Genomic DNA, 14,222 nt, shown 5'->3' with positions numbered 1-14,222 from the left:
TTGGGCATGATGGATTTCCTCAGGAAACCCTCCATTTGTCTGTCCATTCAGAGGACACAGACAACATTTCCTACTTATGTGTTGTACTTACAGCTGGCTTCATGGGGATTCCAACAGGAATGATACCTGGGTGAGCACATTGTCACTGTTATTTGGAGAACAGAAAGGAAATAAAAACTCCCTGACATGTTGGAGAAGAGATGGCTGGGGAGGGCTGAAACATCTCAGCAGCAGCTCTCCTGCAGGCAAAGTCTGACTCAATGAGGAAGCAGTCTTCCATTCTGCATCTTTTCTCTGCTCTAGGCAAGGTTTGAACCCCACCAGGGAAGGCACTTCAGGAGTAACCAGTGAGCTGAAACATTACTGAGGCATTGCAGCACAGGGAGCTTTGTTATGACAACCTGTAGAGGCTACAAAGTCAGTCATTTTAAAAGAATATAAATCTGGGACTTCACTATTAGGAAAACTGAAGGATTCACAATGTTCTCATTCTTGGCCATGCCACTGCAACAGGGAAGCCACTGGATGCCCTCCAACCACATATCCAAATCCAATATCCAAAGCAACATGGATATTTCTGCTTGAAGCCCTGACTGTTCTTGCCGCTTCTCATCGACAGTAAACATTGTTTTTCAGAGCAACAGAGGATGAATAATTTCTCTTTTAAAGCTTTAGAGGAGGAGGGTGAGTGAGCAGAAATACACATGTCACCAGGGAAGAGAAACAAATCTTTATTTTTCTGCAAAGAATAGATAGAACGGACTTCTCTCAATAAAGACAATGTCATCAAAATGATTTGTAGGAGCACCATCACTTTTTACACAATTTTAGATACAAATGTAGAAGCATTCTGATTCCACTTTCCCCTGCATTTTGATAATGTCAAAACATTATATCTCAGCGATAGAACCTCAAAAAAATTTATTTTATCATGAATCATACTGACTTTATAATGTATCTGCTGTAGCACTGAATTCAAGTATTGAATACTATATCTCGCAGGAATTTTGTTTATACAGAATCAGTCAATTTTATTGTGGGAAATGTCACCCACTTTTAATGTGTGACATTTAATGTTAGTGCCATCCAGAGGTGGAAAGCCTGTGCCATGGTGAATCCACTTGCTCCAAATGTGAGATCTTGCTGCTTCTACGGACATGGCTGGGACTGTACAGGAAAGCTGATCATATACCAACGTGCAAAGCTGAGAGGTAACTATGAGATATGTAATCCATCAGCTACTTAGATGTGCTCCTCCTGGATATTCAATAATTAAAGACACTAACCTACAAGAAAGTATCATATTGAAATCTTTCCAGAGTAAGTCTATGAGGGGAAAAAAAGCACTTGCCAGTAACAACTATGGAAGACAATGTTCTATGGCTAAACTGGAATTACAACACTGCATCCAACAGGGTTTGAGATACAAAATCACCTGTGTCACGAACAGTTGAATGCTGAGGAAAGCCAAACATTCTGTATTGCCATCAACAAAATTAAGAACTGCATTAAAACACATATTGTAAGAACCACAAGAGATGGCTGCAGAGAAAGCAACCTTACACATGTTTACCTTATGACTTAGTTCAACATTTCTGTTTGGATCCGAAAACACACTTTTTCCATGCTGCTCAGAAGCAAGACTTTCAGCACTAAGAGAAGGTGTGCAGCTTTTCCTGGGCTGATTGGTGCATTCTGCACTCCAGACAGGCACTTATAACAAGCCCCTAAGCCCTGCCTAACATTCTCTGAAGTGGGAGCACACAGGCTGAGCTGCAGATTTTACTGGCAGCCTCTCCAGGCTGTCTAAATCTGATTTTGATTTGCTGGTCATGCGCTCCACAGATATTCAGAAGCCAGAAGGCTTAAAATCTACTACTGCTCTGTTTTATTACTGCTCAGAAAGTGGTATCTCAATAGCTCACCAATGTCTCAGCAAAGGCTCAATTCCTCTGTGCATGTCCATAGCAATGCTGCTCTCCATTAAGAGCTGTGCATGCAGGGATACAGCAAGGGAAAAAGGACACAGATTTTCTGACTTGATTTGTCAGCAGCTCTCTGGCATCAAATACTCGTATTAGAGATCTGCAAGCTTATTCCCCCATAGGCATTCAAGACCCTCACTCCCTTGTTATTCTGCATCCTGTACAAAAATCAAGGCTTAGCTTCATTAGTCAGTTTGATGACCACAAATTTTCACCTCCTGCTCCCCTGCACCCTCTTGAGGCTCAGATTTTTCTACCCTTCTGATTCTCATTATGGGAATCAAGTTTATTTCACCAACAGTTAATTAACAGCAAATACCTACTTATGGTTTTTACCCTTACTGGTTTTATTCTTTAAATCCTGACTACAGTACTACAGTTTGGTTTGGAGCTGAGCCTCGTTAGAAGAAGGTTTCCATGAGCAGTCCCTAGATGATGGCAAATTTAGGCCAAATTTTGCTCAGATTTCCTCCTCAGCTCATCTTTTCTTTCACCAGGTGAAGATGATCTAAGTTGGCCCAGTTCTTGTTCTGTCTTTAAAAACCGGGCTTTTAACACAGAAAAACAGATGTATCTGTTCAGAGAGCAAAAGCAGACCATGATCTGGCAAAAGACTGTCCTAAATACTCAGAACTTTAGGGCCACCCTATGCATTTAGGTTGAGTGTAATTTCCATGTTTTAGGTTGATGCTTCATGATTTTGAAGCTTTGACTTCTTCAGTGAAGAAGCTGCAATCCAGAGTGCTGATGTGAGAATCCCAGAACATCAAACCTCCATAACAGAAATGCCAACAGCTTTATCTGAAAGTAGCATTGGGGGGTGCTGGAAGATTAATGGCATATCCAGGATATATACTGGGAGGAGACCTCCAGAACACAGCATTTCCACACTGGCCAGTAAAGTCATGATACAAATGTCCCAGTATTTACCTGGGAACTGTAATGAAATACACAGCTATCCATTTCTTAGTATGCCTTTTGGATGTAGCAGCAATATCCCTGATTTGACAGAGAAAAAGCATCCAAGAACAAAGATCCATGGAATTCACATGGTTTAACTAACACAGCTGGATTCTGCACTCTTAAAAGTCCTTGTAGAATCAGGACCTTTTCATATGCTTAACACTGGAGAAAAATATCACACTTCAGTTTGCATCTGAGTGAGTTTAATGCCAAAATGCATTGTGAGAAGGGAGAAGTTGGTTTTAATGCAACAATAGGTTCCTCCTATTATACACACACCCCCACACCTGTCTATGGAATAATGTTTAATTGGTTAATAAGGGAGAGGCAACATTTAAATTATGATATCAAATCTCTTCAATCCAGAGAAGCAACCTCATTTATAAAGACTGATCTAATACTCCTTAATTTTATGCAGTGTTACAGGTTTTTTACAAAACAGTCATTATGATTATTGAAATGACAGTTCTGTATAAAAAAGAATTCACTGACACATTTAATTTTTACCCATCTTCAAATCACTGTCATAGCAGCCTATCCTTCACCTTCTCATACCCACCCTTTTCAAGCAGGTTCTGAAAAATTCCTTCACACTGCTTCACTGATAGTCATGCCTCGATCCTATGAGCACATGTGAGAAACCAGAAAATGCAGCTTCCTGAAAAATATTTCTGCCCTTTTTTTTTTTTTAAGAATCAAGAAGAAACATTTCAACGAATAAGAAATTCAGTGAAAAGTTCAGTTGACATTTTCCCCATACAGTTTTTCATCTGTCATCTTGTGTTGACTGGGAAAAAAGTAACAATTTGGGGGAGAGTAAATTAAAGCTCTCACTATTGCCTTCCCAGGTCAAGACTGAGTCCATCATTTCAACCCATGAACTTCTGGGACCAGGATCCCTCATCCCACTTGGCCCTAGCACCACATCTAAGCATCTCACCCGCTTGCACCCTTTTGCAAAGACCAGCACAAATAACAGAACACTTTCAAGGTTGGAAGTGGTGACTTGAAGTGGTGGAGCTGGCCACTGGGACATGCAAGTGTGGGATTTCATGCTTCGGACAGGACAGGGAGATGTACCAGAAACTTCACATGTCCCTGATGAGTGGCTAGAAAGACATCAATTTAGAATTGAATTGCTTCATTTTCTCTTAAAGAACCTGAATGAAAAATTCTCTGTTGAGAAAAAGTTTTGAATTTATCTTGAATCAAAAGCAGCTACCAAACCAAAAAGCTCAGCTATGCATGTAATCCTAAAACCGGTGTTGCACACTGATGGAGACAGTCACCTCTTCATTTCCACTGCATCAAGTTCTATCTACCAGTCTCTGCTAATTCAGTCTACAAAAGATGGCATTTGTAACAGAGCTTGTCAATGCTTCTAGAAAATAAAATGATATTCTAAAATTACTGCTTTATTTTTGTGACCTCTTAACCCTCATAAAGCAGGTGAATCTGGTTAATGACTAAAACACAAACATCTGCTTATCCCCTCAAAAAAAAAATGGATTAATAAAGCTGAAATTACACAGTTAATGGTGTGGGTAGTCTCCCACAGAAATGTGATCACATTTCAGAACATTACATCTAGCTCAATTTTAATGAAATTAAAATCAATTACTATTGCTACATCCTCTGCTATTTTAAGCCTCCTATGGTTTCATAAACAATAACAGCAAGGATACATTGCCACACTTTTGGAAGAAAAAAATAATTCAGTAAAGGAAGAAATAGAGTCTTTTATGTAACCAATACACATATTATTCTGCACTCTGACATAAATCTGAAAAAGGCAAAAATATCCGTAATTATGTAAAAAAGTTCTAGTCAAAGCAAGGAAACTGCATAACTGACAAGGAAGATCTTGTTGCTGTGTAATGCCTTCCAATAAGCATGTCATATAGTTTTTAGCTGAAAATTAGAAGAAGCCATGAATTATTCAAGAACTTGCCCATTTGTTACCAAAACTACTTTGTCATGTAAATGAGCAGAGTTTTGAAATTTCCCAGAAAAAAAGTATGCCCCAGAATTTGATCCAAGATCAATTCTTTATTTTTCACAAAGGATTTGCATGAGAATGTTTCAGAGTATTAAACTAGTAACTTGATTATCACAACAATCACTCCTTATGAAAAAAGCACAGCTCCCTTGAAACATATAAATCACCATCTTCCTGTAGCATTTCAAAATCAGGGCCTTCACATCACACCCCACCTCTGACAGAGGAGCTGATAAAACTCCAACTCCAAAGGCTGCAACTCAATCCAACTGCTGCATTAGGCTGACATATCCAATATCTAAACTGCACATTGGTGCCCAGTAAAAACCACCACAATCCAGAGCACAGTCTTTGATTTAAGCAGCATTCCTCAGGATCACAATGGTCTGAGGCAGCAAGACTCAGCAGAGATGGACAGAGAGCAAATTCTGGGCTCTGAACAGTGCTGTTATTTGCTGCAACACTTGTTATTTAATTCATGAAATGTGTCTAATTTCAGTATGGAACAGCAGACAAGGATGAAGCAAACTTATCTGAAACTGAATAGTTTAAAACCAAATCATACAAAGTATCTGTAAACTCCTTTTCATTCAAAACTGGATCATGTAAGGAATATTTATTCATTCATTCTTTAAAAGTCCTCCCTTTTTTTTATCTTCTCATTTTAGGCATAGTGATGACATCAACATATACACGATGGAAATCACGAGCTCTAGCACGTGTTTACTTTGAGGCTCATCCAACAGTTCCAAGACACTTCTGAGAAATGCATTTTGGTGTCTTACCAAATGAGGTCTGCTTAAATTTGTGATAAATCATAATTGTATATTAAAATAAACATTTCTTCAAAACCAGACAGAACTGTAACTCCCCATGGCCTGATCCCATCAGAATAATTCAAACCGTAATTCTGTAATAACTCAGAGGATTTGAAACAGAACAGTACTTAAAAAAAATACTTCCTGATTTAAGAACTATCAGGTTCTGAAGGTTTACAGAAAATTGAGAATTTGCATATGTTGTACTTAAAAAAAAGAGGCAATTAAGTGAAAGCACATTAATTATAGCTACTTGACTAGGTAACTATAATTACTTGGGAAACTAATTTTGAGACAAGGCATTATGTGACATATATAATTATGAGAATAAAAAATTAATATGCATTAACTGGATGTATATCTAAATTCTAATGGCTAAAATTATTTTTTAACCAATATCTAATACTCCATACATTATTAACCAATAATCCCCACATTCTTATTTAGACTTTAACACAATACTCACCTCAGAACACATGTGTAGAAACCACTGTCTTGCAGCTCAACCGAGTGAAACCATATGGAATCTTCATCCTTGCTCATTCTAACTTCGGAAAATATAATGGGTTCTTCTAAATCTCCTTTGTTTTTGTACCACATAAGCCTAAGACCTGTGCTTTGGGCCATGCTATAATTAGTTCTGATATAGCTGTAGAAAAGGGCACATTTCACTCGGACTGGTTCACCTGCCAAAGCCATGTATGTCTTGAGATCCACTGACCAGTCAATGCAACCATCAACTGAAAGCAAAACAATAATAAAGAAATATTAGACACAGATACATTTTCCAATATAGTGAAAGGCAGCTTGGGAAATGCAATATACTACATTAAAAGAAATGGCTTTTGGCATGTGCTGAATTGTTTCAGGGATATGTGAAAAACCTAAAGCAGTTATTGGCAACTAAGGGGTTTCATACACCTTTTTTAATTACATGTAATTTTGAATGTGCAGACGTAAATGAAGCACACTGAGCTTGCCCAATTCCACTTCTTTAGAATATCATTACTTTCATCCCCAAAACACTAATTCTTTATTAAATAAACCAAATGTTTTGCAGCTTAACTACTTGCTTCTGTAAACCAGTTTTGAATTCTCCAATTCCTTGTGGAAAGAAAATGTACATTGGCATCTGATGCCAATCTTATCCCTTAAAACTTTTCCATCCACCTCTGTTAGTTGTGTTATGCAAAAAATTCCCCAGATAACAGATGTGACATTTATAATTTTTTTCATGGCAGTTCTACATAGTTGGTGTTTTTACCTACAGCCTACTCAAACTGTAGAGCTCTGTACTATACACAACAGGATACAATTACAACATGCTGCCTATGCAATCAAACTTAATACAGGAGTCATTCAAATAAAAAAGGACCACTTTTGATGTTCTGTTCAGCAAAAACTTTTGAAACAGTTTTCTTAATACTTCACTTTAAAATTAACATACATCAGACAGTTTAATAAAAGATCAGTCTCCCTACAATTTTTTCTCCCATTGCTATTATCTTAGTACAATACAGCCCTAGCACATGCACACATATAAACATATCACATATCAGAGACCTTTTAATTTAATCTTTTTAATTGCTAGAAAAACTATCAGTGTGAAAATCAGCCAAGAATAAAACCAAAGAAAAATATTTCAAAGGCAGATCATCCAAAGGCAAACACAATACCTAAAATTAATAGAATTCATTAAATATGTAGGGTTTAGAATTTATTGATCATATTAAGCAACAAGTAAATGGAACATTTTTAACCTTACTGCAGCACTTCAAATTCAACCAGGTAACTCTCAAGTTGCCTCTTCTGCATTTACAGTATCAATTCTCAAACTATAATTGTTGGATATCCTCATACACTCTTCATTTCATACACATTGTCAATTGCATTCTGTCATCAAGTGATTTTTCATCTTACTTCCTAAACAAAGGTAATCAGCAAAAATTTCTGTGCATGGAATATCAGCTCTGATCCTACTTTTAGTAACTTTTACAGCCTCTAAATTATGTTTACCAAGTTTTCACGTTTCTCTTTAATCATTCAAAAGTAACTGTGACAAACGGAAGGTTTTAATTTTCCCATCACAGTAAATCAGTTTTAAGTGTACTGTGATCACATGAGCCACGTGTTAAACTTGTTGACATTGATCACTTTAATGCTTTTCTGGTATATAAACTTCCACGTAACATCTTGCTGCAACACAAACTTGTAAAAAGAAAAACTAACATAAGCTCAGGAGGGAAGGAAAGGCCATTACTCAAAACATTACTCATGACAGTTTTGACAGGTGAAGGGATATCATGGAGCACCTTTACCCCCAGGGTGTTTCCTGGTCCTGCCCCTCACCCCACAGGCAGGCGCAAAAGCAGCAGCTCTTTGTGCCAGCCGAGTTCTTTCTTCATCAAAAAAGCCTCCAAATCAACCCTTCACCTGAACTTATGTACACACTGTTCCAGTTAACTTCAATTTTGATCTTCATTCTCATTTTGCTGACAACATCCTACTGATTTAAATTAAAATTCATTGCTTTTAATGGCTGCTGTTAATGACATCAACTGAAAGGCCAGCAGCAATTTATGGATGTTCCTCTTCCTTGCTGCTTCCACTGCGTCCTTCCTCTAACAGTGCCACACACAATAGGACAAGTCTGGATAATCATTATTTGAAAATCCTGTACTGAAGCATTTGTTCTCAGTGCATCTCCTCCAGGTTTGTACCATCCTTCACCATGACCAAAGCTGCACATTGTAACTTGAACATGCCCTTGCCAGGACCCTAAGAAACATTGCACTGACCTCTCTTTGTGCTCTGCTGCTGCACAGACATGGGCAACCTGCAGCAGAGCTGGAGAAAGAGCCTGGTTCTCCCAGTCCGAAAACCCCATCCAATCCACTTTTATATTAAATCCCTGGTTCTGACAACATGAATTATTTTATATAGGTGACAGGACTTTTACATGAGTGGGTATCATTGTACTCCCCACAGAGCTTCCTCTGAAATCCTCTGTGCTTTTTTTAAGTCCTGCTCTTTAGGCTGCTGTGATTTACAATTGAGGAACAGTGCAGAGCTCACAGCTGCCTTCTCTCAGCAAGGGATGTGCTGAGCTCTCCAGATGGCTCATCCCTTGTTCTCCAGGACACATAGGTATTCTCAATAGTACCTCTCTCTTGTGATTTAGCAAAGTCACAGAAGTCTACATAGGGCCATAAGTTGAAATGAATGTCCAGAATGGAATTTAGATCCAAACTAATCCAGCTGATCTAATTAATTCAGCCAATCTAAATAATTCTGCCACTCTTGTGTCAATCAAATCCTGTCACATCATCTAATGCTTTCAAATCTGTGCTGGTTCAAACAAAGTTAAACCACACCAAAGAATAACTAACAATAAGACACACATGGAAAGGATGTGGATCAAAGACAACAGTGCCAGGTTTTAATTTATTTCGCAGAGTCACAATTAGTAAGAGTTCTGTAGTTAGGAGCAGACCCAATATGGAAATCCAAATTTGGAAGCTGAAAATACCCTGCTTCCAATGAAATTTCTCCCACATCCACACCAAAAAACTTGTTACAGCACAGCACAAATGAACACTAAGTAAACCTCCATTCAATCTGCCTCGTCCTCCACTTTCATTTGAAAATTTCTTTTCCCTTCTCATGTGCACTTCTCTACTACTCTAATTTCAGAATTTGAGCTGCAGAAGTATAAGAAGCACAGTGGAATAGATAAAAGGCACTTGAACAGTAATTTACCAGGTCACCAGAGTGGCTAAAAACCCTGCCCAAATGCCCCCAGGGGACAACACAATGGTGGGGCCAGTGCTCTGTTGGCCATTGCCAGCGCTCCAGTGGAGGCACCGTACACAGCGACCTGAGCCCAGCATAGCACCTGCATCCCAAGGAACAAAAGAAAGGAGAGGAAATTCACACTAGAGACTTTTTTCCCTATTAACAGTATGTGAAAGAACGAATTTGAGCAGCCACAGGAAGCTGACCCCATCAGGGAGTGGGGTGGAGGGGGAAGGTGCAGGCAGGTTGCTGCCCATGGCCCTGTCTGCCCAAGCTGCTCCCCTGTGCCAGCTCTCCCTGCAGCAGGCCAGGAGGGGGTAATTACAGAGAGAAGAGCACACAGGGAACAGAGCAACCAGTCATAGTGTTGATGACATCTGCAGAGGGGAGAAGTCTCACAGAATAAGCTAAATCTTAATTATTGAAGAAAGACTAATCAAACAGGAGATGACTTTTTCCCCTAGCTCTTTTTTTCTTGTTAAATGCACAGGTAAGAATGTATCCTCTTCTGAAGCTGTAGAGGCTAAAATCTAGGTCAGGCTCCCTGCACTCACATGGAAACTGGAATTTTTCCTCTTGCTGTGCTGTCAGTCACTGGAGCGTGAGCATTGTTAGATTCGTTTGGAGTATTCTCCAAGCTGTCATCACAAATGACTGGAGCTGCTGAGGTGGAGTTCAGCACTCCATTATCCAGAACAAAGTTCGCTGTCATTTTTGTTGGGCTGGCTCTCAATATGTAATATAATCAGGTTGGTGTGAAAAATATTAACATTAGAGAGGCACTTATATAATAAATGTATATACACTATTTCTCTGCTACCATATAATCACCTGGTAAGTGCCTGACTGAAAGCTCATTCAAATTAAATCCTGTCTATTTTGGATGTACTTTAAACACTTCCAAAATTTTTATTTTTATTTTGGAACACTAAGAAAATATGGAAAACACTGTCCCATTTTTATCCCAGGTTCCTAAGGAAAAGTGGTTTGCCCACCTATCTGTCAATCTTCCCCATCCCCTTAGCATACCTTCTACCCCAACTGACTAAATTCAATCCTATTGAATAAACATGGAAGTGCTCTCTCCTGCAAAGGTGCAGAACAGTGTCCCACTGTGTCCTCCACGAGCTGGGAAACACAGCAACAGGGAACCACAGTGCAGCCCCACTGGGCCCATCCCAGTTACCTACCCAGGCTACTGCAACCTGAGCAGAGGTTGAATCGAAAATGAAGGCTACAAAACTATTAAGGAAAATATAGATTGAGTTGGCTGACAATAAGTTACTGTACTTTTATGTTAGCAATCACCCAAAGCATGTACTGCATCTTCTTCCTCAACATTTCCTGGCAATTTCCCATTACTCTTATTTTAAATAAATCTACTTGTCTAGGGAGTCTAGATGCTTTTTAACATGAACCATAATAATTTATAAGCAATTATAGAGGAGCATGTACATCGTCTCTAAGTAATTTGTCTTTCTGATTGCTGTCACATGAATAATTTTTTGCATTGCGCATCTGCCTGTTATAATTTTTATAGGGATCTGTCAGCTACAGCAATTTATATTGTGGCATTGTTAAAGATGTTTGCCTACCTTGTTACCTGAAAATCTCATTTTAAATTGAAATCGTCTACAAATAAATCATTAAAAAAATAATTCACTAGCTAATGTATTAAATTTATGACTCTGCAAAGCAGGCAATGCTTGTGACTGTAGGTACATAGTCAGAAATAAAACCACCATTCCTCTAATACAAGAGTTATATTTTTATGTAAATGTTAGCCGTAGGACAGCAGAGTCCAGGAACTGATATCCATCATGCTCAGGGTTTGCAGACACGTAGCAATGATAGATGCACTCCATTAAGAATGTCCAAAGAGAGATGCAAATTTTTTAGAGTCTTAAAAGGGAGAAATCAGTTACAGCCTAAGAATTTTTGGCAACTTGGTATTTTCAGATCTTGATTCTGGAGAAAAGGGAACAGGCCCTGCATTTGAGCACACACAGTAAAGCCTTTAGCAGCTTTGGCTAGTTGTGGTTGTCTCGAGGGTCAGGGTGTTGGATCAGCCTCACCATATGTAATTGGTTTCACATCCCTGGATTTTTGACTGCACTGTGCTAATGCTGCTGCAGTGCTTGCAGACCTCTGCCAGCTTCTCATCACAGCCTGGCTCTGCCATGTGAGACCTGAACATCAGCAGAGCCCAGTGTGTGTCCCCTGCCTCCTCCCAGAGCCCTTCCCTGCTCCTCACACCACGAGCTGCTGGGCACCTGAGCTGCCTAAAAAAACTGCCGGCAACCACCACACCCTTCCGAGAATTCTTCAAATACTCCAGTGCTCAGAGCCACGTTTGCTGGTCAGAGAACATATTGCAAGTAACTCTCTCTTTGTGCACTGCTCAAAATCATGGATGTTTCCTCCAAAGCATGGTGAGATCTCTGTGTGTGGAGCTGCTTCATCTTATCTGACTCACCAAACTGGATGATGAAAGAACACTCTCATAATTGTTAATAAAAATTCTTTCCACTGAGAGACATCTGAGCCAGTATCTCTGCCATGAAAAGCAAGTTACCTGGCTTTACAGGGGAGAAGGAGAAGCCCATGCTGGCAATACTCCAGGGGGGAGTGGAGGGTGGCCTTGTCCAGCAGCAAAGAGCATTTCCAAGAGCAGGCAGGGAGGAAAAAAGGGAGAAATTCAGGAAATATGTCTGTCACAGCTCTTTTCTGAGAGTTTTACCCTTCTTTGAACCAAGTAGATTCCAGGTTTTGACTCTATGTCCACATATTAAAGTGCATTTTAGAAAAAATTCAAATATTTTTCCCCTGAGGGACACAAAACCAAAAAAAATTATCTGTTGGAGATAAGATCACTTAGAATATAACAAATCTTGAACAAAACCAAGTTTGTGGTTCAAGATGGGTGAATGTTGCTATGCTTCTCCTACAACCCTGTCAGTAACTCTTACTAATTCTTCTATGACAGTAACACTTTGTTTCAGCAATAAAGCAAGATTTTTTTTTTTGCTGTAGAAACACAGTATCTAAGAATAGGATCACTCACAGACTTTGTAGTTTCTCTACTCTGATCTCATTTTCTGAATATTTTCCAGCAAGAATTAGACTATTCAAACTTATTGGTGAAAATTTTTGGGACTTTCAAGGCATATAAAAGTACAAATATTCCAAAATTCCTAAGTCAAGTAATGACGAGTGCAAAAAATCTTCACTAAATTTAGCAACATGCAAATGTTTCTCCAAATCTGGGCCAAAAATAGGAAAAATGCATTTAAACATTCATATACACTACCTATTTTTTTTTCCTAAATTTGATCAAGGCTTCAAATTTCTGTAGGATAAACTAAAAGGTTTTTCAGACTTGTGTATGTTTCTTTTTTTTTTTTTTGACCAGCTTTTCTTATGATCCACAGCATAACAACCCAACTCAAATGTCAAATATTCCAGCCGAACACTCATCATTTCCTTTGAGGTCAAACTCACTGTAAATATATACTGCCAGAGGTTCAAATAACCACAGATTGCTCTGCCCTGAATTACATAAGCATAGGGAGCCAGGAGCATTTTAGCCTTATATTGAAAATGCAAAAGAAAGAACATACTGGTAGATCACCAAAATTCTCAAGGGAGAGAAAAACCCCTGAACAAAGTCTCAGCTTCCAGGGGCGATGGCATATTAATGAGGTCAAGGCTTAGAAATTATACTTGAAGACTGAAAATGCTGCAGCAGCATCAGTAGAAGTGACTGGACAGGGGCATTTCATCCTGTAGCACTTGTCAGAGCCAGCTTTTCAGGTGGCACTTTATCACAGGGGCTTTCTGGAACGCTTGCTGATGGAGAGGAGAGCAAATCACAGCTGGCAGGTTAAGATTTTGTTGGAGACAGGGAGGTCTGAGACACATTTTGTGATGGAAAGGAAATCTCTGTTCTCATCACATTCTTTGCTACCTCTTCCAAGTCAGATGTTCCCAGAGACAGATGGAACCTGAAGTGCCCTTCCAAAGCTGTGCTCTTTGCGCTCAGCTGATCGCTCTGCTGAGCACAGAGAAAGAGAGGGGGAGGGCACTAAAGCATCTCTTTAAAATGCAGCATATTCACCCTAAAAATGAGTATTTGGTGACCTTGATCTCCTAATCACTTCAATATCTGGCAGTTTTTTTAAGAGCCTGTGTTGAAATAAACAGTACAGAAATTGGAACTTATAAAAGTGGTTTGGTTTAAAATATTCAGTGTAATGCCTTGATTCTCTGCAGCTGTCACCATGTTAGAAAACAATGTAAAAGGCACCTTGAAAATCAACAGCAGTAGAGCCAGGACATGAACAATAAAGAAATCATACTTCATGGCTTCACCCTTTCATGTATTTTGTAAAGTCCCAGCCATGGGTTCAAGGCATGTGCCCCAGCCTGTCCTGCCTTCTCAGCACCCCCAGCACTGCCTGGCCCCCACCCTTCCCACTCCAGTTCCCCTCCTGCCATGGGGAAGAAGATTTGGAAGAGCTGTAGGAAAGGTCATTGACAAATCTCCTGCCTCTACCCAGCCTCCCTGTTTGCTCCAAGGCAGTAAAGCCAAGCGAGTGATCTGCAGAAAACAAGATATCCAAATTACTAAACTTCTTTCTTCTTTGAGGATCTATTAATACC

At 39.3% G+C, this 14,222-nt stretch overlaps 1 protein-coding gene across 4 annotated transcripts in view; it reads right to left on the bottom strand.

The window, feature by feature from the left end:
* The window catches only part of IL1RAPL2 (interleukin 1 receptor accessory protein like 2), a 344,044-nt gene that overhangs the window by 157,385 nt on the left and 172,437 nt on the right, over window positions 1-14,222 (bottom strand). For 3 of the 4 annotated variants that reach the window (XM_036402067.2, XM_036402068.2, XM_036402069.2), the window contains exon 3: window positions 6,232-6,505. The exons of the other annotated variant lie outside the window; for it this stretch is intronic. In XM_036402067.2, the coding sequence (XP_036257960.1) occupies window positions 6,232-6,505 (274 nt within the window). The remainder of the gene's footprint in view (window positions 1-6,231; window positions 6,506-14,222) is intronic. 4 annotated transcript variants of the gene reach the window in all.

The sequence above is a fragment of the Molothrus ater genome, chromosome 14 (assembly GCF_012460135.2).
Source record: "Molothrus ater isolate BHLD 08-10-18 breed brown headed cowbird chromosome 14, BPBGC_Mater_1.1, whole genome shotgun sequence".
In the NCBI taxonomy this organism is placed as follows: domain Eukaryota; kingdom Metazoa; phylum Chordata; class Aves; order Passeriformes; family Icteridae; genus Molothrus; species Molothrus ater.
This window is presented reverse-complemented; position numbering and strand designations above follow the sequence as displayed.